Genomic DNA, 25693 nt, shown 5'->3' with positions numbered 1-25693 from the left:
TGACTGATTTAGTACCTACACCACGGCTTGGCAAACCAAAGCCCATTGCCCGCTTTCTGTGAGCTAAGAATGCTTCTTACATTTCTATCATAAATAGCTGCATTTAGGACTATGTAAGCACCTGTATCATACCCTTAATTTTGCCTCTTGTCCCACAAAACCTAAACTATTTAATCAGGCCCTTTCCAGAAACCGTTTGCCAACTCTTGACCTATACTCACACTCCACTACAGGGATCCTTTTTATAATATTATTCTTTTCTCATGTTTTGAGAAATTTAAAAGATACAGTAAGTACAAAAGAATAATGTAACATTCATAATGCCACCACCCAGAGATAATAAATATTAACATCTTGCAAGATCTGCCTTTACATTTTTTAACAAAAGAAATGAAATATTACAATGATATCCCAAGTCCCTTTTCACTGCTCCCTGCTGCACCAGAAGGTCTTAGCTTTACCTTTAAGCAATGTGCACCTTCTTGGGATAGGGCCTGGCCAGGGATTTGGCCATAGTGTCAGTGACCTCAACAAGATTAAGAATGGCTATTCCTAGGCCAGGCACACCTGTAATCCCAGCATTTTAGGAGGCTCAGGTGGGCAGATCACTTGAGGTCAGGAATCTGAGACCAGCCTGGCCAACATGGTGAAACCCCATCTCTACTAAAAATACAGAAATTAGCTAGGCGTGGTGGTGGGTGCCTGTAATCTCAGCTATTCGGGAGGCTGAGGTTGCAGTAAGCAAGAAAATGGTTATTCCACAACCCTGACTGGAATATAGGAAAGAGAGGCACCAGGTCACAATGGTCCTGTATATTGATGGATTAATCACATAAAAAAGCTTTCTTTGGGCTTTGCATAGAGTAGGCAATCCCCAAATTTATACTCAATTAATTGAACAGATGCCCCCAAAGCAGACACTTAACGGAGTAATTTTATGAAGACAGTAATAACATAAAGGTTGTTATAAATTAAAGGAACAACAAGAGAATGAAGGAAGAAGGAGGGAAGGAAGAAGCAAGGAGGAATGGAAAGTCACTAACATGAAAGTCACAAGGGCAGCAGGTGCCACGCAACTCACACTTTTTTTTTTTTTTTTTTTTTTGAGACAGGGTCTTACTCTGTCTCCCAGGCTAGAGTGCAGTGGTGCGATCACAGTTCACTGCAGCCTTGACCACCCGAGGCTCAGGTGATTCTCCTGCCTCAGTCTTCGGGGTAGCTGGGACTACAGGTGTGCACCACCACACTCATATAATCTTAAGAGGAACCACACCCCTATCCAATAGGTAGCAAGCAAAGTACTTGCACATCTTCACATGTGATTTATGGGGAGAGAAATAAATAATAAGAAACAATCTAAAGTGTCCTGGAATCCTACTCCAGGACTTTTTTTTTTTTTTTTTTTTTGAGATGGAGTCTTGCTCTGTCACTCAGGCTGGGGTGCAATGGCACGATCTTGGCTCATTGCAGTCTCCACCTCCTCCTGGGTTCAAGTGATTATTCTCCTGCCTCAGCTTCCCCAGTAGCTGGGATTATAGGCACCTGCCACCACTCCCGGCTAACTTCTGTATTTTTAGTAGACACGGGGTTTCGCCATGTTGGTCAGGCTGGTCTCCAACTCTGGACCTCAGGTGATCTGCTGCCTCCGCCTCTCAAAGTGCTAGGATTACAGCTGTGATTTATCACACCCGGCCCCCACTCCACGTCTTAAGTGTAATTCTCTGGTTTCTTTCCTGACTTTTCTCCAAGGCTCTGAGCTTCTTGAGGGCAGGGCCGACGCTTACTCCACCTCATGTGTTCCCGTTGTCTCCAAGGAACACGTGGAAACATGCAGAGAACATCTGCCATCAATGTTAAAAGATGTAAAGATGAATGTAACACTAAGCAAAATACCTGACCCCAATGTCAAAAGCTCCAGTCAGAATGCTACATCTCTTCAGCAAAACACGACACACAGTCACATGTGGCCTTACTAAGACTGATTGCAGGCATTCGTTCCACAAATATGAAAATGCACAAGTATCTTTATGTTAAGATTTGGGTCTGTTTATGCATGAAGAAGTTCAAGATGGTATGATGTATGACAGAGAACAAGTGGAAACAGCCTCAGTGTCCAACAATGACAAGAGTTTAATGAACGTGGAATGTCTACAGAGTACAATGAGCTGTGGTCTGGGTTTTTAATGACATGAGATAATGCTTTGTATGACATAATCTTATGCTTCCTAAATGCTTGTATATGATCAGCTATATGAAAAGAGGGCTTTTTTTTTTTTTTTTTTTTTTAAAGAGATAGGGTCTCACTCTGTCCTCGAGGCTGGAGTTCAGTGGTGTGATCTTGGCTCACTGCAACCTCGAACTTCTGGGTTCAAGAGATCCTCCCACCTCAGCCTCCCAAGTAACTAGGACTAGAGGTGCACAGCACCATGCCTGGCTAATTAAAAAAGTATATTCTGAGCCGGGTGTGGAGGCTCACATCTGTAATTCCAGCACTTTGGGAGGCTGAGATGGGCGGATCACGAGGTCAGGAGATTGAGACCATCCTGGCTAACACGGTGAAACCCCATCTCTACTAAAAATACAAAAAAATTAGCTGGGTGTGGTGGCGGGTGCCTGTAGTCCCAGCTACTCTGGAGGCTGAGGCAGGAGAATGGCATGAACCCAGGGGGCGGAGCTTGCAGTGAGCGCAGATCACACCACCGCACTCCAGCCTGGGTGACAGAGTGAGACTCCATCTCAAAAAAAAAAAAAAAAAAAGTATATTCTGTAGAGATGGGGTCTTGTTACATCACCCAGGCTGGTCTCAAACTCCTGGCCTCAACTGATCCTCCCACCTTGGCCTCCCAAATCACTGGGATTACAGGTAAGAGCCACCACACCCAGCTAGTATTTCTTATTAACAAGAAACTGTTCATAAATGGACTGCTTATAAACCAAGCCACCACCCCCAATCCCCCAAGCTGTGCAACCAGAGTGCACCTGTATGTGAGACCACAAATCACACTAAAGATGCAGGATTTCACAAAGTCGAAGAAAATGACACTGGGGAAGTCATCAGCAAATAAGGCTCTCATAGAGTAAACACACCTGTCCACATTAGCTCCTGAGAAGCCAATCATCAGATTACTGATGGATTCAGAAACACACCCTAAGGAAGACTGATGAAATCTGAAAATAACCCTCAGTGATGCTGCTGCCAATGTCAAATGTAAAGTACAGGATGCTGTCAAAGAATTTTTTCAGACCATTTACTCCAAGGAAACCAAGTTGACACTTGATTTCTTCTCCGTTCATTGTGAGTTGGTGCGTACCGGCAGTAACAACCATTTTATCGAATACAAGTTGAAATTAACTGATTGCCATAATTTATCTCTTTTCTCAAGACAATGTCTCAAACCAACCTTTATTTTTGTTTTATCGCCGTTTTCTGTAGCTACGGTCCGCATTTTAAGTGAGCTTTTTTTTGGCAGCCATGATCTTTAGATAATGAGCCCTCCTGGGCTTGAACCCGTGAGGGGCTGGCCAGAGTCTGCGGGGATGGACACAGATCCCTCCCTGTTTCATGAAAGACACCATCAAGAAGGCCAGGTGTGGTGGCTCACGCATATAACCACAGCACTTTGGGAGGCCAAGGCAGGCAGACTGCTTGAGCTCAGGTGTTCCAGACCAACCTGGGCAACATGGTGAAACCCAGCCTTTATTGAAAATACAAAAATTAGCTGGGCATGGTGGGGAGCAACCGTACTCCTGGCTACTCGGGAGGCTGAGGCAGGAGAATCACTTGAGCCCGGGAGGCGGAGGTTGCAGTGAGCTGAGGTCATGCCACTGCACTCCAGCCTGGGCAACAGCACGAGACTCCATCTCAAGAAAGAAAGGAAAAAAAAAAAAAAAGGTCAGGCGTGGTGGCTCATGCCTGTAATCCCAGCACTTTGGGAGGCTGAGGAAGGTAGATTGCTTGAGTTCAGGAGTTTGAGACCAGCTCGGGCAAAGTAGTGAGATCCAGTTTCTACAAAAAAAAAAAAAAAAAGAAAGAAAGACACCATCAAGAGCATCTTTGTCTGCAGAAGGCACAATTCACATACTCAAGATGAATGGATAAATGGAAAGGCTTACTATGAAAGAAAAATTCCTGCTTGTGGAGGCCAAAGGGGAATTCCACGCCCTTGTATTCCATGCTGAGTGGGCTCCAGGGACCCTCGCTTGGCAGATCCCTTTTGGACATCCCCGTGCTGAGCCTCTGTGGTCGTTGCACCAGCTCCTTTCCTGAGGCAGCCCGTGGAGAGGAGCAGGTGAAGAACGGGCAGGAGGGTGAGCAGGTGGGACTCTGCCCCACACAGGTATCCCAGCTCCTCTCTACTTGCCATCAACACCCATGCCCATGGTGTATTCTGCTCATCAACATGCTCTGGGGCACCCAAAAGCAATGTTGTTGAGAATACAGGACCCAGGGTCACTGCCCAGGCCCCAAGCATTAGTGTCACCCACCACTTCGAAGCTGGGTGATGCTGGGGAAGCCGATTTGTCTCCCTGCGCAGCAGTTTCCTTGTCTACAAAATCAGAGCAAGAGTCCCTGTGGTGTACTATTTATTAAGTAGTCATTATTACTATTTTACAAGTATAGTGTCCTCTGTGTGCGTGTGTTTCCTTCCTTCCTTCCTCCCTCCCTTCTTCCCTCCCTCCCTTCCTTCGAGACGTAGTCTCACTCTGTCACCCAGGCTAGTGGCGTGATCTCAGCTCACTGCAACCTCCGCCTCCTGGGTGCAAGCGACATTCTCCTGCCTCAGCCTCTCGAGTAGCTAGGATTAAAGGCACACACCATCATGCCTGGATAATTTTTATATTTTTAGTAGCTATGGTGTTTCACCATGCTGGCCAGGCTGGTCTTGAACTCCTGACCTGTGATCTGCCTGCCTCGGCCTCCCAAAGTGCTAGGATTACAGGTGTGAGCCACTGTGCCTGGCTGTATCCACTGCTTTTTAAATGACCAATGGAGTCACACTGACCCTCGAGGAAGGTGGTTTTTAGCACCCTCTGGTAGCACTTCATAGAGCCATCCTGGGGACAGGGGACCCCAGTGTGGTGAACAGGGGAGTGACAGAAGAAACCCTGCCAGGAAGACTTCGGTTCCCACTCTGGTAACACTCGGCAGTGGGTCAGGGGTACCAATTCAAGGAAAATCAGAAATTGTGTCCCTTACACATCCTTTTCATGTCCAGTCATTTAAAATATTTTTCAATAATAATGATGATAATGATAAGAATACAAGTTCACCATCACCGAACACCTACCAGGAGCCAGACACTGTCTCAAGATACTGGATTATTTCATCTGATCCCCACAAAACCCTTAGCTATCACTGCACTTGCTTCGTAGCTTTATGACCCGAATGAATCACTCCGACTCTAGGACCTGAATTTGTTTGTTGGCAAAATGGAAATAATACCCAGTACCTTGTGGGGTTGTGGTGTAGGTTTGCCACACCATGGGAGCCGCTGCTGACAATAATGTGAATAAAAATAAAAGTGAACATTGACCATGGCTCTCAAGAAGCCTGTTCATCTGCATTTTTCGGAAGAGAAATTGCTCTATTAGGTGTCTTCAGTGGCATAATGGAGGAGTGAGATCAGAGAATATCACAGTCCCCAAGGAGACAGAGCACACAGCATAGGGCCCCTCACCCTTGGCAGGGCGGCCCCAGAGAAGGCTCAGTGGCTGCAGGAACATCACCCCTGCCTGACATGGCCCCTTCCATCTGGACAATGTTACTGCAGGGAACAGCGCCCTCACCTGGACTCCAACTGCACACAGCATAGCGCTTACAGAGCGGAGATGTGTGAGAAAAAAGATTTCCTTTCCTCTTACCACGCCTGTGAAATTTAAAATAGACTAAGGAGTTAGAGGGCCTCTGCTCCTTACAACTGGCGTGCTCAGTTTCCACACCTGTGCCGAAGACCTGGAGAAAGTACCTTTAAGGTCCTGACACAGGGGTTCACGGGACAGCGTCTGGCACCCAGGGGGCTTCACCTAAATGAGTGGTATTTGCTTTTGGAGACACAGTCTCACTCTGTCACTCAGGCTGGAGTGCAGTGGTGCAATCATGGATCACTGTAGCTTCAACCTTCCAGGCTCAGACGATCCTCCCACCTCAGCCTCCTGTGTAGCTGGGACCACAGGCATGCACCACAATGCCTGGACTCATTTTTTGTGTGTGTGTTTTTTTTTTTTTTTTTGGTAGAGACAGCATTTCACCATGTTGCCTAGGCTGGTCTCGAACTCCTGGGCTCAAGCGACCCGCCCACCTCGGCTTTCTAAAGTGTTGGAATTACAGGGGTGAGTCACCATGCCTGGCCATGCTATTTTTTTTTTTTTTTAACTTTCAAATCAATCAATTAATATGCAAACATTTTCAAGTAAAATTTAAAAGGCAATGAAATTAAGCATTTTTGACCTTATTTTACAAAGCAACGTTGTAGATTTGTACTTACACTGTGGGAAATAGTTACGGAAAACGTCAACGCAAGTGCAGTAAATAAAAAAATAGCTTGAACTAGTAGACAGAATGAGCGTCTCACTGAGCTGGGGATATTGAAACTTTACAAAGAATCTCACTGCTGATTTCAAAATGACACTAATTGCTATTTTTGAAACATGACCTCAAAAGAGAAGATACAATATTTTGACTTCATAAACTTCAACAGACACTGCTGTTTCTCATGCACTGGGGGCTCCTTTTTGCAATGTTGTGATGGAATTAAAAAATTACATCATTTTTAGTTGGCTGGCTGTGTTGCCTCATGCCTGTAATCCCAGCACTTTAGGAGGGGCTCAGGTGGGCGGGTCACCTGAGGTCAGGAGTTAAGAGACCAGCCTGGCCAACATGGTGAAACCCTATAGCTTCTAAAAATACAAAAATTAGCCAAGTGTGGTGGCGGGTGCCTGTAGTTCCAGCTACTTGGGAGGCTGAGGCAGGAGAATCACTGGAACCCAGGAGGTGGAGGTTGCAGTGAGCTGAGATTGCGCCACTGCACTCCAGCCTGGGTGACAGAGTGAGACCCTCTCACGAGAAACAAAAGAACAGAAAAACCCCAACATTTTTAGTTGAAGAGCAATCCACAACCTCAGAGAAGAAACTTGTTTGTTTCGTTCATCCCTCTGTCCTCAGTGCCTAGCATGGGACCCATGCTATTTGCTGAATGGATAAATGTTGATTTAACTTCAGGAATCAGCAGCATACATTTACACATGCCAGATTCTCAATTTATAAATATTTACCATCGGGACTTCATTTCAACTTTAATTAGCCCAACTGTTAAGGATACCTCCAAAGTGAGAAATCTAATCCATCACTTCACACCAGATGTAGCTTTGGCAGTTGGTCTTTTATCTAGGTTTATAGTGAATGAGAATCAGACATTAAATGACTAGCATGTGATGTTTTATGGCGAACTGATCAGAACCTAAAAAGTAGGCTAAACGTGGGAAAATGAATTCAAGACTGAATCTTAGGAAATAAAACAAAAAGGGAAAACTTCCTCAAACTGATAAGGCCCCACAAACTCTGGATTCTATAGATGCTTAAAAAAAATTTGGGGGGGGGGGTAGGGCGGGGGCATGAGAGTGAGATCGTTTTTAAAAAATCTTTTTTTTTTTTTGAGACGGAGTTTCCCTCTTGTTGCCCAGGCTGGAGTACAGTGGCACGATCCCTGCTCACTGCAACCTCCGCCTCCCAGATTCAAGTGACTCTCCTGCTTTAGCCTCCGGAGTAGCTGTGATTACAGGTGCGTGCCACCACACCCCGCTAATTTTTATATTTTTAGTAGAGATGAGGTTTCACCATGTTGGCCAGGCTGGTTTTGAACTCCTCACCTCAGGTGATCCGCCCACCTCGCCCTCCCAAAGGGCTGGTATTATAGGCGTGAGCCACCACGCTCAGCCTAAAAAATTCATTTTAAATGGGAGGGCACTGTAACATGATTGTCACTGCCCTATGGACAGGTCTACTATATTTGGAAAAAAAAATATGAAACTAAAAATTCAAAGGTGTGTTTACTAACACTTAATTGGTGAGGTATGTTAAATTAAATTGAGGCTTCAAGCTGCCTCCTTATATACTTTATTTTTATTTACTTATTTTTTTGAAACAGGGTCTTGCTCTGTTGCCCAGGATGGAGTACAGTGGTGCAATCATAGCTTACTGCAGCCTTGGCTTCCGGGGCTCAACCAATCCTCCCACCTCAGCCTTCTGAGTAGCTGAGACCACAGGTGCATACCATTATGCCTGGTTAGTTAAAAAAAAAAATTCTTTTTGGTAAAGATGGAGTCTCACTATGTTGCCTGGGCTGGTCTCGAACTCTTAGGCTCAAGCGATCCTCCTGCTTCGGTCTCCCAAAGTGCTGGGATTACAGGTGTGAGCCACCATGCCCAGCCTTCTTTACACAATTTAATTTCAGCCAAAGGTTTCTCTGTATACATAGTGAACTGGATGTGTAAACAGAATAGAACATACTCTTGCCAATCTCTGGTTTTGGCCAATCACAGGCAGTCAACTGTTCAAACTGTGTTCAAATAAGACAAATGCTGAGTTGTAACCAATCTGGCTGTTTTTGTACCTCACTTCCGATTTCCGTAGGTCACTTTCCTTTTTCTGTCCACAAGTCTGTCACCATTTGGCTGTGCTGGAGTCTTTCTGAGCCTCTATTCTGGTTAAGGGTCTGCCTGGATTTACGAATCATTCTTTGCTCAACTAAACTGTGAACTTTAATTTGTCTAAAGTTTTTTCTTTTGAAACAGGCGTGTGCTTTGAAAAATAAAAGGATCAAATTTTATCACTAAATTCCATAAGAATGTTTCATCTACTTCAATGATTACCACTCTTTTAAACCAGTACCCCCTTTTGTTAAAATTAAAAGTAGCATGCATTCCTCACCTACCCTGAAAAATCTCAGACTGGCTGTAACTGTCTCTCTTCCCGCACATCCCAGGAGTCAAGAGAATTTTGTCTAGCTTTACTTCCTATAGCTTGAATTTTGAACAGAGTTGATCACTATTTCCCTTTCAAATCTACACAGCTATATCAGCAGGTAGCAGGCATGTCCCCAAACCAGGCCCGCCTGTCCTGGAGATTCTCATGAACCCCTACAAGAAGGACGCCAGCACCCCAGAGGTGAGAAGCATGCTGGTCTAGCTAATGGATAAAGCACAGTCGCCTGCTGTGGGTTCCCCAAACGGTTCGGGATCATACAGAACAACAAACACGCCCTTACTGAGTGCTCACTATGAGCCAGACATGGTGCTAAGTGACTTGCTTTTTTTGTTTTTTTTTTTTTTTGAGATGGAGTGTCACTCAGTCACCCAGTGATCTTGGCTCACTGGGAGTGCAGTGGCGTGATCTTGGCTCACTGCAACCTCCGCCTCCTGGGTTCAAGCGATTCTCGTGCCTCAGCCTCCCGAGTAGCTGGGATTACAGGCGCTCACCACCACACCTGGCTAATTTTTTGTGTTTTTAGTAGACATGGGGGTTTCACCATGTTGGCCAGGCTGGTCTTGAACTCCTGACCTCAGGTGATCCACCCGCCTCGGCTTGCCAAAGTGCTGGGATTACAGGTGTGAGCCGCTGTGCCTGGCCTGACTTGTCTTTTTGATTTTATATATGACTCCCCTTAAGGGATACACCAACTTGACAAGATTGGGGTGAGTACCCTCATTTTATAAGTGAGAAAACTAAGGCAGAGAAATGTTTAGTGACTTATCTCAAGCAACTTAGGAAGCCAAATCCTGTTTGTTCACCTGCCAGGTTACAGGACCCCCCGCCCACCAGCCTAGACACTAATTCCCCCTGTACAAATTCCCAAGTTTTGCCTTATCTGCACAGTACTCATACTATTATTTACTCAATCATTTTCTTTACTTTTTCTTTTATTTTTTACTTTTTGAGTCAGAGTCTTGCTCTGTCACCCAGGCTGGAGTGCAGTGGCACGATCTCGGCTCACTGTAACCTCCGCCTCCCGGGTTCAAGCCAATGTCCTGCCTTAGCCTCCCAAGCAGCTAGGACTACAGGTGTATGCCACCACACTTGGTTAATTTTTGTATTTTTAGTAGAGATGGGGTTTCTCCATGTTGGCCGGGCTGGTCTCGAACTCCTGAGCTCAGGTGATCATTCAATCATTTTCTTTAAATTGATAAGCTAGTTCTATTTTTTCTAATACATGTGAAGCTGATCACCCAATTATTAGACATCTTACATGCACCATGGACCCTCTTATCCACACTCCATCCCCAAATCACATCCTGGTCTTCAGGGGAACATGTGCCTCACCCAGGCACGCCCTCCACTGAGAACCTTCAGGAGGCTTGTTCTGGGCAGACCCTTCCGTGAGTCAGGCAGTTGTCACAATGGGGTCGTCAGACACATCCTAGACTTAGACACATACAGAATGTGGACAAGGTTCTGGGGAGAGCAAGAGCATCACCCCGTAATGGGAACATTTCTCCAAGCCAAGAGTTGGAAAATTATCACCGGCAGGCCTACCACCTGTTTCTGTAAATAAAGTTTTATTGGAACACCGCCATACCCCGTTGTTTATGCACTGTCTGTGGCTGCTCTCTTATTATGAAGGCAGAGTTGAGTAGTTGCTACAGAGACCATAGAGCCACAAAGCCCAAAATGTTTACTATCTGACCCTTTACAGAAAAGTTCTATTGACCCCTCTAGGCGAAGCATTTCCCATAAAAAAGTCAGCTTGTGGGCTGGGTGTGGTGGCTCATGCCTGTAATCTTAGCACTTTGGGAGGCCAAGGTGAGCGGATCACTTGAGGTCAGGAGTTCAAGACCAGCCTGGCCAATATAGTGAAATTGTCTCTACTAAAAATACCAAAATTAGCCAGACGTGGTGGTGTGCGCCTGTAATCCCAGCTACTCGGGAGGCTGAGGTAGGAGAAACCTGGGAGGCAGAAGTTGCAGTGAGTGGAGATGGTGCCACTGCACTCCAGCGTGGGTGACAGAGCGAGACTCTGTCCCCCACCACCACCATAAAAAAGTCAGCTCATGAAAACTAACTCACAATGATATGGATATTACCTGCTGATAAGTAGACTCGAATCACGCTTAAATCAATTCTATTAACCACTATTTACTTATTGGGGAGCTACTATATGACACTCTCGGCTGGGGGCTGGCCTTACAGAGGTGAATAAGGCTGGGCTTCTGTTTCCTGGAGGAACCAGGATCTAAACAAGTGACTGCAATACAGCTCAAAGGATGTCAGAGCAGGATTTGATGTTTTATCTTCCTATAAAGTCGATCCTGGGAACCTGACCTTTTTGTTCTTTAAACCTTTGAACTTTTTTTTTTTTTTTTGAGATGGAGTCTTGCTCTGTTGCCCACACTGGCATGTACTGGCGTAATCTTGGCTCACTGCAACCTCCACCTCCAGGGTTCAAGCAACTCTTCTGCCTCAGCCTCCCAAGTAGCTGGGACTACAGGTGCCCGCCACCATGCCCGGCTAATTTCTGTATTTTAGTAGAGATGGGGCTTCACCATGTTGCCCAGGCTGGTCTTGAATTCCTAACTTCAAGTGATCCACCCACATTGGCCTCCCAAAGTGCTGAGATTACATGTGTGAGCCACTGTGCCCGGCCAAAACTTTGAAATCCTAAAACTATAACCATGGGCTAAGATTTATCTTCTCTCTCTCTCATTTTCTAAAAAAGCATAAATACTAGAAATGAAACTCTAATTCTGTGAAATGACTCATTAACTTTTGCAGGAAAGATCAACTTATTAGAATTTTTCATAATTGCCACATTTGCTCTGGGCTCTCTAAAACACAGTTCTAACCTCTCTGCTGAGAATGGAAAAAAAGAAAAGGTATCGAGACATCAAGGGAAACATGGTCAGTTAAAGAGCTAGCTTTTGTTTTTTAAGATTGAGTTTCTAAATTGGAATCCATATTAAATGGATCACATATTAATCCTCTGCTGAAGGAGGCATAAGGGACAGAGACAATGTCCCGGTTCAACCAAGATTTCACTATCTACTACCTATCTTTGCTACTCCAACTAGGTATTAGGCAAATTAAGGGGAAAACCAATTTTTACATACCTTGGATGTGATGAAATTGATTATCCTCACGCAAGGGAAACAGAGACAGAAAATAACAGGTGCCACTTCACACCGGTATATCTGTCCTGCCCTGATAACTGTTTATTTGTACCAGCTATTGACAGTGTTTTTGTATCATACAAAGAGGGTTTTCTACTGAGCTTCAAAAGTAGAAATAGGATGCATCTGTTTCTAGGGAAACCTGAGCTTGGAGGCTGGCGGGCTTCGGTTCACACAGCACACCCCTCTGCTCCCGGTGGTCCACTGCACAGTGACATCCCTCCTCCTCCTTTACCTCATCCAATTTTTAAAAATTAATGCAACAATGAGAGATGATTGTTGATGCTCATTATTAAATCATTTATTCATCCCACACAATGATTCAGAATTATTCATTAAACTTGCTGGAAGGAAGCTGGGTTTTACCTCCACGGTGGTTTGGGGAGAGACGTGCTCTTTAAAAGGATATTGTATAACAACACAATTATCATAATTAAAAGCTACCCTGATATTCTGATGAGCTTTTGACATATTTTTGAGTACTGGCATTTCAGCACAAGGAGATAAATGAGACTGAAACAGTAGTAGGGAATAATATTGCCATGGGGGGAGAAAAAACCAAAGGCAATATTAAATACCAGCTGCCATCGTCACCCCCAATTTTATCCCAGCTTTTCAGTTAATGAATTTTACAAAATATCACTTGAACTTGTGGCTTTCCAAAATGAGTTCCAATTATGTTGTTGTGACCTGAGCTGCTTTCTGCATAACTGAGTCATGGATGCGTACAGCCCCCGAGAGCGCCCACCTACCTGAGCTTCCAAGCCCAGCAAGTCTCTTTGCCTGCGGCAGAGTGCATCCACATCTGACTCATATCTCTTTCTGATGTTGCCTAAGATTCGTTCTGTGTTTGGAAGGTCATTCAGCAAAGGGCCTGGTTTGGCAGGCCGCGGAAACTGAAAGGGAATTGCAGAAAGGGCTCTCACCTCTCTGGCCTTCTCTGTGAAGCAGGTTTAGCTGAAGACCCTTAGGCCAGTGGCCAAGAAGAGGTGTCTGTATACCTGCAGGCGTTGCCCGGAGGACGCACTGGGAGGGGATGCTTGGGAAGAGAGACACAGACTGATGAGTGACCCCGGAGAGCCAGCCTGAGGACCGGAGCAGAGAGAGGCACAAGTGGCTTCCCTAAGACCAAAGCCACAGAGGCCACGGGCTGGGAACTTGATGGTCTGAACATGCTCCTGTCGCCCAGGCTGGAGTGCAGGGGCGCAATCTTGGCTCACTGCAATCTCCACCTCCCAGGTTCAAGTGATTCTTCTGCCTCAGCCTCCCGAGTAGCTGGGATTACAGGTGAGCACCACCAGGCCTGGCTAATTATTGTATTTTTTAGTACCGACAGGGTTTCGCCATGTTGGCCAGCCTGGTCTCAAACTCCTGATTTCATGTGATCCGCCTGCCTTGGCCTCCGAAAGTGCTGGGATTACAGGCATGAGCCACCACACCTGGCCCTAAGACTTTGACTCATTCATTCATTCCACAAATATTGACAAAGCATTTATTATGAGCTAATATCTGAGCCAGCCTCCCAACTGCATAGCTGAATATAACCCTGTCCCTGCCCTCAGGGAGCTGAGAGTTTAGCGGGGATTCAGACAAGTCAACACTTGCAAATCCATTTGACAAGTGCTGGGATAAGAGAAGCTGAAGAACCTGGGGCAGGGAGGAGGGGAGAGCCTTATACAGAAGGTGTCAAAGTTGAGTGGGAGGCGGGATGTGGTGTCTCACACCTATAATCCCAGCGCTTTGGGATACCCAGGCGGGAGGGTCACTTGAGGCCAGGAATTTGAAACCAGCCTGGGCAACACAGTGAGCCTTCCATCTCTGCAAAAAATAAAAAAATTAGCCAGGCATCACGGTGCTCTACTGTAGTCTCAGCTACTTGGGGGGCTGAGGTGGGAGGATCACTTGAGCCCAGGAATCCAGAGCTGCAGTGAGCTATGATCACAACACTGCACTCCAGCCTGAGTGACATGGTAAGACCCCATTTCAAGAAAAAAAAAAAATGTTGAGGCCAGGCATGGTGGCTCACACCTGTAATTCCAGCACTTTGGGAGGCTGAGGCGGGCAGATCACTTGAGGTCAGGAGTTCGAGACCATCCTGGCCAACACGGTGAAACCCCATCTCTACTAAAAATGCAAAAATGAGCCAGGCGTGGTGCTGCGCGCCTGTAATCCCAGTTACTCGGGAGGCTGAGGCAGGATAATCACTCGAACTCGGGAGGTGGAGGTTGTAGTGACCCGAGATCATGCCACTGCACTACAGCCTGGGTGACAGAGTGAGACTCTGTCTCAAAAAACAAAAAATTGTTGAGTGGGCCTAGGCAGATGAACCAGAAGTGGCCGCAGGGGAAGGCGGATGTGACTGAGAAGGGCCCTGGACACTGCAGTGAGGAACTGGGCCAGACCTGGGGGTGAAGGGAAGCCTCACACTGGGCAGTCAGTTACACGCCCATCTTGCTGTTAGGTGTAGAATGAACTAGAATGGGCAAGAGCAGAGTGGGAAGCACTGTGCAGAGCTGCTGCTAGGTCCCAGATTAGACAGTGGGCAGGCTACAGAGACAATTGAAGGGACATGAAATGACCAAGTGCCTTCAGCTAGCGAGCTCCTCTGGAGACGGAGCCACTGGATTCCAGCGCCTGATGTCACTGAGAGTGGAATAAGGAAACTAACCCCCCTGCTCTGTCTCACGCCTACCAAGCAGCCTCCTGATTATAACTGGGCTTCCCATGTAGCTCTGCCTACAGGAAGAGAAAGCACTGCTGGGGCAGAGGCCAGGGCTGCAGTCTTGCCCTAAATTAATCAACTGCCATTCTGGTTGTGGCTATCAGACTCTGGGAGCTAGGATAACTGGAGACATAGACCAGCCCGTGGTTTGCCAACAACTCTGGTTCCTGAGCTTGAGGGGTTGCAGTTCTGAGTGGGCAGGGGGCTGGGGCATCATGGATACGATGCCAACCTGTAGGGCCCTTGGTGGGTGGTCAACAGGCTTCTCCCAAGGGTGCTCTGTTAGAGCTCACACTTGTAATTTATAACTCTTTCAGGGGCCAAGGCAAGGGGATCATTTGAGGCCAGGAATTCAAGCCCGGCCAGGTGCAACACAGTGAGACTCCGTTTCTACACATAATTTAAAAAATTAGCTGGGCATGGTGGCGTGTGCCTATAGTCCCAGTTTCTCAGAAGGTAGAGGTGGGAAAATTGCTTAAGCCTAGGAGGTCGAGGCTGCAGTGAGCCATGATCACGCCACTGCACTCCAGTCTGGGTGACAGAGCAAGAGTCTCTCAATAAATAAAAAAATAAATAAATTTAGAGCTGTGGGTCTTCTCGATATCTGGGGGTGCTCCGTCCTACAATGGGAAAACCACAGAACTACATACCACTCAGGAATGTGGTTGACAAGAACAAAGAACTCAGGGCAGTCATGGGTTTTACTCATCTAACATTAGATCTGGCTGGCTGCGGTGGCTCACACCTGTAATCCCAGCGCTTTGGAAGGCTGAGGTGGGTGGATCACCTGAGGTCAGGAGTTTCAAGACCAGCCTGGCCAACATGGTGAAACTAAACCTGGCCAACCTGCCTCTACTAAAAATACAAAAATTAGCTGGACATGGTGACGGCCGCCTGTAATCCCAGGTACTCAGCAGGCTGAGACAGAAAAATTGCTTTAACCCAGGAGACGGAGGTTGCAGTGAGCTGAGATTGTGCCACTGCACTCCAGCCTGGGTGACAAGAGCGGGACTCCATCTCAAAAAAAATCACTATTGGATATGAAAGGAATCACTTCAGTGGCATTAAATGTTCTCTCTGGCTTTATTCTTCGTTACAGAATAGTCTCCATGGGGGTGCTCAGGCCATCTTGATGCTTTGTTTCCTTGTCATCAAGACAGTTTTCTGCACCAACTCAAGCACGGCATGAAATTTCAAAGGCCTTAATAGAAGTTTTCTAACTTTATCTCCATGGAACAGCTGGAAAACATCTCCAATTATATGAGCTTTTTGCAAAATGTCTCGAAAACACGGAAGTGTCAGCTGGGCGTGGTGGCTCACACCTGTAATCCCAGCATTGTAATCCCAGGTGGGACTAAATCCGTTACTCTCTTCCGATTCTAGAGGAGAACTTAATCCACCTCACCAGAGGAAAGCTGATCAGGTCCTGTGGCCTTGAGAAGCCAAGGTAGGCAAATCACTTGAGGTCAGGAGTTTGAAACCAGCCTGGCCAACATGGTGAAACCCCATTTCTACTAAAAGTACAAAATTAGCTGGGTGTGGTGGTCAGCGTCTGTAATCCCAGCTACTTGGGAGGCTGAGGCATGAGAATTGCTGGAATCCGGGAGGCGGTGGTTGCAGTGAGCCGAGATTTTGCCACTGCACTCCAGCCTGGGCAACAGAACAAGACTTTGTCTCAAAAAAAAAAAAAAAAAAGAAAGAAAGAAAAGAAAGTAAGCCCTGGTGAAAGGAAGAATGAGGACAAAGAGAAGAGACACAACCGTTGGCAAAACTGGAATTTGCCAAGTCACTGGTAACCCAGGGAATCCACCTAGAACAGACTATTTCTCTTGAAAGGCCCATGGCAGGTGCTACCAGAAAAATAAAGGAGGTGGGTGGGCTAGTGCCTTAGAGCGCCGTCAGAAACTGAGATGTGGCCTCCAGAAATGGAGCGCCTTCATTCTGTGTGTGCGTACGTGTGTTACATGTATGACTGGCCGCAAAAGATGGGACTAAATCCATTACTCTCTCCTGATTCTGGAAGAGAACTTAATCCACCTTGCCAGAGGAAAACTGATCAGGCCCCAGGAACTGTCCACCGAAGTCACATCCCAGGATTTCCTGGGTCACAGCTGACGAATACTGGAGGGAAGCTTGGCTCTTAAAGATCGTCTGCCCTTGAGCAAGGTGTCTGCTTCCCAGAGAAGTGAAAGCAGATGTCCCTGGCATCTTGCCTTCTCCTAAGGCACATGCAAGCCACATTCACACCCACCTGCACCACCTGGTCTCCTTCCCCCAATAAACCCCTCCTGCCACTTCCAGAACCCCCATCTTCAACTATGAGCAGCTACGGCACACTGAGTACTCAGGCTACGGGCTGTTCTCCATGTTTGGGAGGCCTTTCTCATATACTCCTCGAACCCATCCTGCAAGAGGGCTACTATTACTATTCCTGTTTTACAGACGAGGAAACTGAGGCGCAGGAGGATTAGGTAGCCAGCCATGCAGTCTGCAAGTCCAAGAGCTGGGATCAGAACTCCCGGCCTAGTCCTCTCTCCCTTTTTGCCACATTGCAGCGGGACGGGAGAAGGATCTGGAAATGCCCTCTCTAGACGTGCCCTTCCTCCCTGAAACCCGTGGCCCGAGACATCTACCTGCGTGGATGAGCTTGTCTGCCAGCTTCTTCCGAGTGGGCTTGCTGAGGTTGAAGTAGTCGTCGTCGTCCTCGTCAATGCTCTCTAGGAACAGCGGGATGTGCTGGAAGACGATGGCATGCTGGCAGTGCCGCTGCCTCGCGATGCTCAGTTGCTCGTCCAGCCACTGGTCCTGCGCCTGCTTCAGGCTGGGGCACTGGGAGGGGTTCTGGTAGAACTGGGAATTGAGGACCAGGAACAGGACGCCCCCGACCCAGAAGCTGAAGTAGTCGTCTCCCCAAGTTTGGCAGAACTCCTCGACGGTCTCGGCCGTGGGGGCATTGCCGATGTCGTGGTTGCCGCTGACGAGGACCAATGGGATCGCCCTGTCCACCGTTCTGAGCACTCGCTTCAGGTCCTCCGTCTGCTCCGTTCGCCACGGCTTCCCTGGAAGAGAGAGGGTCACGTCCTGAGACAGCCAGAGGCTTATTCACTTGAAATAACTAACTTAAGTACTTACTAACATAAAATTAAAAGAGAGAGTAATCTAGAAATCCACTTGACCTGGCACATGGAAACTGCAAAATGCAGTCATGTGCTAAAAGCAAACCAACAAGTCCGATGGGGGCCTCTGCCCATCCTTCCCCAGGACAACTTAGAAATTCCATGACTACATGGCCCCCTGCCTCACGTTGCTGAGTGATGGTGTGAAGTCAATCCTGAGATTAAATATTAGTGGACCGGGTGCGGCGGCTCACATCTGTAATCCCAGCACTTTGGGAGGCTGAGGTGGGAGGGATCACTTGAGCCCAGGAACTCCGAGACAAACCTAGGCACTATAGTGGGACCCTGTCTTCATAAAAAGAAAATCAGGCTGGATGTGGTGGCTCACACCTGTAATCCCAGCACTTTGGGAAGCACAGGAGGGTGGATCACCTGAGGTCAGGAGTTCAAGACCAGCCTGGACAACGTGGTGAAACCCCATCTCTACTAAAAATACAAAAATTAGCTGGGCATGGGTGCGGGTGCCTGTAATCCCAGCTACTCGGGAGGCTGAGGCAGGAGAATCGCTTGAACTGGGGAGGCGGAGGTTGCAGTGAGCCAAGATCACGCCATTGCCTGGGCAACAAGAGTGAATCTCTGCCTTAGCCTCCCAAAGTACTGGGATTACAGGCGTGAGCCACCGCACCCAGCAGAACATGCATTCTCTAACTGTTGAAAACCAATTTCCTCATATTTCCACTCAATCAAACTCGTTAATGGTGTGGTTCAAATTTTCTGTGACATTATCCTTTTCTTTTGGCCTGTTGATGTATATTTGTTTCTGAGAGACTTGGTTAAGTTGTCACTGTAACTGTGGATTGATCTGTCTCTTTTTATAATTCTGCCAAGGTTCATGCCATTTACTTTCAGTTATGTTCTTAGATGTGTAAGAGTTCAGAATTTCAATATCTCACTGAAATAGTTTTATATTTAACCCTAATGAAATAAATAAATATCAAGATAAGAAACAGGCGATCCATATTAATGCTATGAGAAGATCTTTAATATATAGTAAGTTAATAATATAAGGCACAGAGGAATAAAATCAAACATAAATTTTTAAAAGCCTCACATATATTCATGTATTATGAATAAAATGTCCCCCAAGATTCAAAGAAAACTGTTAACTCTGGTTAAATCCAGGAAACAGAAGGAGAGAGGGAGGGAGTCTTACATTTGGTTTAAAACTCTTTATATTAGGCTGGTGCAAAAGTAATTGCAGTTTTTGCCATTGAAAGTAATGGCAAAAAATCACAATTACTTTTGCACCAACCTAAATACTACTTTCTTTCTTTCCCTTCCTTCCCTCCTTTCCCTTCTCCCTTCCTTCTTTCCTCCCTCCCTTTGCCCAAGCTTATGTATAATTTTCACTGGAAAAAAAAAAAGAACTCAAAGGTTTTGGCTCCATGGTTCCAGGGCTTAAAGAAGATCGAGGAAGCCAGCCAGGTGGCTGGAATGAATGTTTGGACTCGGAACCCCAGGGCCAGCCTAGATCAACTCAGACCAGCCATGAGGCCAACGTGGACTGCAGACAAACCCCCAGCGCCCCTGGAAGAGAGGACTCTGGGTCCCTGGAGCAGGCAGGACCTGCTTCTGCTGAAGGCTGAGCAGACTGGGCTTCGGACCCCAGCTTCTGCTGCAGAGGTCAGCCAGCCTTTCCTGAGCGCATTCCACTGGTCCCCAGAGATGGAAGGTGGCTGCACGGCCTGAAGCCCAATGGACGGAGCCTTAGGGAGAAGCATGTTCTGCCTGCACCAGAAACCAGGAGGCCTCTCTCTCGGGGGTGCTCGGGGTTCGTTCACCTGCCATCTGCATCGAAGGTGCCATTGATTGACATTGCTTCTTTAGCCGAACCCAGACTGCAGGCATCTGTGTTGACTTACATGATCCTCTCGAAGACTCTATTGGTTGGTTCTTTTCCCATGCCAGTTTAGGAATGACAAGTCCTTTGTGGCTTTGAACACAACAAACTCTCTCAAAGAGACCCTTGTGGTCCAAGGCTGATTCATCACCACTTTCCTCACTGGCTTTTCTCAAAGACCTGAAAGCAGCCTTTCTTACTTCCTCTTCTTTCTGTTCACACTGACTTGAGGATTTGGGGACATTCGATCACTGACAATACTTTCTAGCACTTCCTACAGGCCAGGCACTGTTCTCAGAGCTGTGTGTGCACCGACTCACTTCCTCTGGACACCAGTGAAGGAGCAGGGATTTGAACTTGGTGGTCCAGATCAGGGTGCTGTCTACAGGGTCCTGGTCACAAACTGAGGTCCTTGCTCTTAGGGTGACTTCTCTTGGCTGCCCTGAGACACAGGATGAGGACTTTATAATACATTGGGGTGTGGAGCATTCCCTGTTCTTGATTTTCAAAGGCATTAATCATGGCCCTTCACCTGCTAACTGAGGCAGGTATGGAAAATGTCCGAATCCCTAATGACCATAAACAGAAAAGTTAAGAAGGGGCAGTTCAAAAGAAAGGCTTACTTGGGAAGGAAACCTTGTCTGGGAGCAACCAACAAGGAAGAGCTGGGAATTACACACGGTAACGTGATATGTGTTTCCAAACAAAGAGGGATGCTGCTTTTGGGGAAACCACCAATATCCTCCAATAATCTGTTAAAAACAAAAAACAAAAAACAAAAAAAAAACCATGCAGCTCATCTTCCCTGAATTTCCTCCAGCAAAGATGAGCCTCTTGGCAGGGCGAAGTGATTGATGCCTATAATCCCCGCACTTTGGGAGGCCGAGGCGGGCAGATCACTTGAGGTCAAGAGTTCAAGACCAACCTGGCCAACATGGTGAAACCCCATCTCTGCTAAAAATAGAAAAATTAGCCTGGCGTGGTGGCATATACCTGTTACCCCAGCTACTTGGGAGGCTGAAGCAGGAGAATCGCTTGAACCCGGGAGGCGGAGGTTGCAGTGAGCAGCTGAGACCGCACCACTGCACTCCAGCCTGGGCAACAGAGTGAGATTCTGTCTCAAAAAAATTATTTATTTATTTATCTATTGTTGAAAAATAATAATAAAAAAAAGATGAGCCTCTTTCTTGTGTAGCTCTTCCAACACTTTCTATACCTCTTGCACAGTCACAAGCGCTGAGGTGGAGTGAGTGTGCCCTGGGGTTGGTCTCTTGCCCCTTACAAGCTGCACGGCCTTGGGTAAGTCCCTTGGTTCCTCTGAGTCTTGGTTTCATCGTGTATGAAATGGGGATGATAATTCCCATCCCTCCGGAATGGCTGTAAGAATTCCTACTAGGATAATGATGCCTAGAGTCTGGTACAAACAAGAATGCAAAGCTGTCGGTTGTCTGCTTTCCACATCCCATCCCCCGAAATGTGATAAATTCTTCCATTTCTATCAGTGACCCACTGTGTGTGCCTAACAACCAGTAAGTCGTTTCGGAAGGAATGAAAATCTTCCCCCAGGGACAGAAATAGTTTTTAGTTAAGAATTTAGAAATAAAAGAGTAAATCCTAGATTACAAAACGCCAAGTTGAATATAAACGTTTGCATGATCTTTAACAAGCTCTCATTTGCATATATCAGAATCTCTGTAGGGTTACATACAATATTAACAACAACTTAGTATTAACAAAGATCACAGCACAACTTAGCAGAGCTTCCTGAAAAATAGTCCCATTGTGGCCGGGCGCAGTGGCTCATGCCTGTAATCCTAAGACTTTGGGAGGCTAAGGCAGGAGGAGGATCATTTGAGATCAGGAGTTTAAGACCAGCCTGGCTAATGTGGCAAAACCCCATCTCTACTAAAAATACAAAAATTAGCTGGGCATGGTGGCGTGGGCCTGTAATCCTAGCTACTCAGGAAGCTGAGACAGGAGAATTGCTTGAAGCCGGGAGGCGGAGGTTGCAGTGAGCCAAGATTGCAACATTGCACTCCAGCCTGAGTGACAAGAGCAAAACTCTTTCTCAAAAAAGTCCCATCGTATATGAGAACCCAGTGTCATCGTATATTAGGCTGGCCAAAGCCAACCTCACCAGCATGAACAGAAAAAAATAGAAACCTGCCCAAGGACACAGAGCTTCAATGAGTTTCCTGTCTCATGCAGGGTTCTGTGCTCACAAAAAGAATGTACATAAAGGACAGGAAGAAAGGCAGGGAAACAAGGGGAAAGACTCGGAAAAATGGCAAGAAATGACTCAGAAGAGGGGCGGAGAAGGATTGTTCTGGGGTCTCCAAGGTGGATAAGAGGTATCTGCTGAGAAGTGGGTGCCAAGAGTACCGGGACCCCAATGTCAGCACACACCTGACCCCCATGGAGAGAAGTCCTGGGTGGGAATGGCGAGAGCAGTCTAGAAAGCTGCAAAGTGTTTAAAACACTTCAAAAAACTTTAATGCAATCAGTCAAAATAAAACTAGGAAGTAAAAAGCATTATAACGATAATTACAAAATTCTTATTTGTATCAGTGGTACTGTGAGAGGTATGATTTATTTTTTTCCATATTCATTAAGGCAGACGTTAGTATCTTGGTTGTTTTCCAAATAGCCTTAAAATGCATTGTCTAATAAAATCTCTTTGTGAATTAGGAAGAGAAATAAACATCCTTAACTGGATAAAGGACATCTGTAAAAAAGTAAAGCTATGATCATAGGTAATGGTGAAAGACCGACTGCCTTCCCCCAAGATCAGGAACAAAACAAGGAGGTCTGATCTCACACTCTCACTGAAATTCATACCAGAAATCCTAGTCAGTGCAATAGGCAGGCAGGCAGGCAGGGAAGGAAGGGAAGGAAGGGAAGGAAGGGAAGGAAGGGAAGGAAGGGAAGGAAGGGAAGGAAGGAAGGGAAGGAAGGAAAGGAAGGAAGGAAAAGGAAGGAAGGAAAAGGAGGAAGGAAAAGAAGGAAGGGAGGAAGGAAGGGAAAGGAAGGGAAGGAAGGGAAGGGAAGGGCATACAGATTAGAAAGAAAGAAATCAAACAGTCTATTCTCATAAGACAAGACTGTCTCCACAAAAAAATCCCAAATAATCTACAAAAAGCAAAATAAAATAAAACAAAACATCAAAGACTCTTAGCACTAATAAAAGAAATTAGCTTGGATGCAAAGTAAATATATAAAAATCAATAGTATTTCTGTATCCTAACATAATATAAAAATTAGAGGTTTAACAAGAAGGATTTAAGAGATATTTGGGAGGTAGAATTGACAGGAATCCTCTTGTACTGGTTACAGGAAGGACTCAAAATTAATTCCCAGACATCTGAGCAACTGGGAGGCTGGTCATGTTGTTTACTGTCAGGGAAAAGACTAGGAGAGAAACAGGTTACAGGTAGAAATCAAAAGCTCAGTTTGAATATAAAATTCGATGTATTGTTACAGGCAAAAAAAAAGTGGGGGGAAACAGACAAATTGGACCTCTCATGAAAATTTAAAACGTTTGTGCATCAACAGACACTGTCAACAGAGAAAAAAGTGCAAACCATGGAATGGGAGAAAATACTCTCAAATTAAACATCTGACAGGGAATTAATATCAGAGTATATGGAGAACACCTAAAACTCAACAACCACTAAAACAACCCAACTCAAAAGTTGGCAAAGGATTCAACAGACATTTCTCCAAAGAGGATATATAAATGGCCAATAAGGACATTAAAAAGGTGCCCAACACGACTACTTATTACAGAAATGCAAATCAAAACCACAAAGAGATACCACCCCATACCCATGAGGATAGCTACTATCGAAGAGACAGAAAATAACAGGTATTGGTGAGGATGTGGAGAAACTGGAAACCTTGTGCATTGCTGATGGGAATGAAAAATGGTGTAGCCACGTAAAACAATATAGTGGCTTCCCCCAAAATTAAACATAGAATTACCAGATAATCCAACAATTCTATATCTGAGTATGTCTCCAAAATAACTGAAAGCAGGGTCTCAAAGAGATGTTTTTATACCTATGTTCACAGTGGCATTATTCACAACAGCTTAAACATGGAAGCAACCCAAATATCCACTGACAGATGAATGGATAAGCGAACTGTGGTATATCCATACAATGGAATATTATTCAATCATAATAAAGAAGGGAATTCTGACACATGCTACAACATGGATGAACCTTTAGGATATATGCTAAGTGAAATAAGTCATGCAGAAAAGACAAATACTGTTTGATGTCACTTATATGAGGCACTTACAGTGGTCAAATTCATAGAGGCAGAAAGTAGAATGGTGGTTGCCAGGATTTCAGGAGGGAAGGATGGTAAGTTACTGTTTAATGGGCACAGAGTTTCCATTTTGCAAGATAAAAAGAGCCATGGAGACAGATGGTGATGATGACTGCACAACAAATAGGAATATACTTCATGCCACTGAATGGTACCCTTAAAATGGTTAAGGTGGTACATGTAACGTTATGTATATTCTGCCATGCTAAAAGAAAAGAGAAGAAACTGCCAAAGTTATCAATATACTCATGATCCCTCCAGGTTGGGCTGCTGAGAGGGCAGCTGGATCTAGGAGTCTGGAGTTCAGTGGAGGGTGGGGCTGGAGACACATTCACCATCATTCTAATAGGTGCCCCCACGATGGTGCCCTTGGGGTTGGCTTTTCAAGGGAATCCATAGGTGGGCTCTAGATTCAGAGGACCTGAGGTTGCTTTTTATTAGGGGTATCGTCTGGGGATGCTGCCCTCTGAGCCTGTCTTCTAGACACTAAAATGAAAATCTTATCACCGCCTTTATGGAAATTGTGAGGTAAATGAGATCACGTATTTAAAGCGTCCAGTATGTAGTATGTGCATACCTTCCCTTCCCCTTTCTAACAGTCCCCTACCCAGGGAAGAGACAGGGGAGGAGGGAGGCGGGTCTCAGGTTTTCTGAGATCTCCCTTGCATTTTCCTCATTCTCAGGGAGCTTGACCCCCAGTGCTGCTGCTGTCTCTGAGAAATGCAGGAAAGAACACACATGTCTGCAGGTTGACATCCTAGCCCAGAGCTCACGTTTGCCTGACAACTCATCTGCTGTGGTGCCTGGAGGCCACACCTGTCCTGCAGACAGATGGATACATGGATGAGACGGTGCTTAGGCCCTTGCACAGAGAGGGAAGCATGCCAAGGACAAGAATTTCCAGAGCCAGCCCTAAGAGGTCCCTGGAAACAGAGTCGGTGGGGCCCCGTCCCTACCTCAGGTTGGAACGGAATAGTCAAGTCAGGGCATCAACTATATGGTTAAGATCATAGTTCAGTAATTAAAACTCCTTTCCGGGGGCAAGTAGAACTCCTTTCAAGGGGCAACTGGAAATATCCATTAGAACTTTAATAACTTCATGATACTGAGCGAACCAGCAGCTCCATTTATCAGCATTTATCCCACAGAGACATACACAAGTGTGCAAAACATAACCATTCCTTGTAACAATAATTGAGAAGGTATAAACATTTAAATTGGCTTAAGTGTTCATTAATAAGGAATGGGTAATATGTGTAGAGTAATAAACAGGCATCACAAAGAATGAAGGAGATCTGAAGTTAGTGGCTACGGATACATAGAAAAGGGACATTGTTAAGGTTTGGGGAGCAAGCGTTGGGCTGGCAGTGGCAGACAGTAAGTGAAAACAGGAAGTTACAAGAGCTAGTAGTATGACACAATTTTGTTAAAAATAAATCAACGACTACAGGCGCCTGCCACCTC

At 45.9% G+C, this 25693-nt stretch overlaps 1 protein-coding gene across 2 annotated transcripts in view; it reads right to left on the bottom strand.

Annotated features, from left to right (window-relative positions):
• CPPED1 (calcineurin-like phosphoesterase domain containing 1) overlaps positions 1 to 25693 on the bottom strand; it is a 140043-nt gene that overhangs the window by 24712 nt on the left and 89638 nt on the right. Inside the window, exon 3 of one of the 2 annotated variants that reach the window (XM_011983672.1) lies at positions 17515 to 17940. The exons of the other annotated variant lie outside the window; for it this stretch is intronic. Within the exon in view, the coding sequence (XP_011839062.1) occupies positions 17515 to 17940 (426 nt within the window). The remainder of the gene's footprint in view (positions 1 to 17514; positions 17941 to 25693) is intronic. 2 annotated transcript variants of the gene reach the window in all.

This window comes from Mandrillus leucophaeus, unplaced genomic scaffold, assembly GCF_000951045.1.
Source record: "Mandrillus leucophaeus isolate KB7577 unplaced genomic scaffold, Mleu.le_1.0 Scaffold253, whole genome shotgun sequence".
Classification (NCBI taxonomy): Eukaryota; Metazoa; Chordata; class Mammalia; order Primates; family Cercopithecidae; genus Mandrillus; species Mandrillus leucophaeus.
Note: the sequence above shows the minus strand (reverse complement) of the source record. Positions and strands in the feature narration are given on the sequence as shown.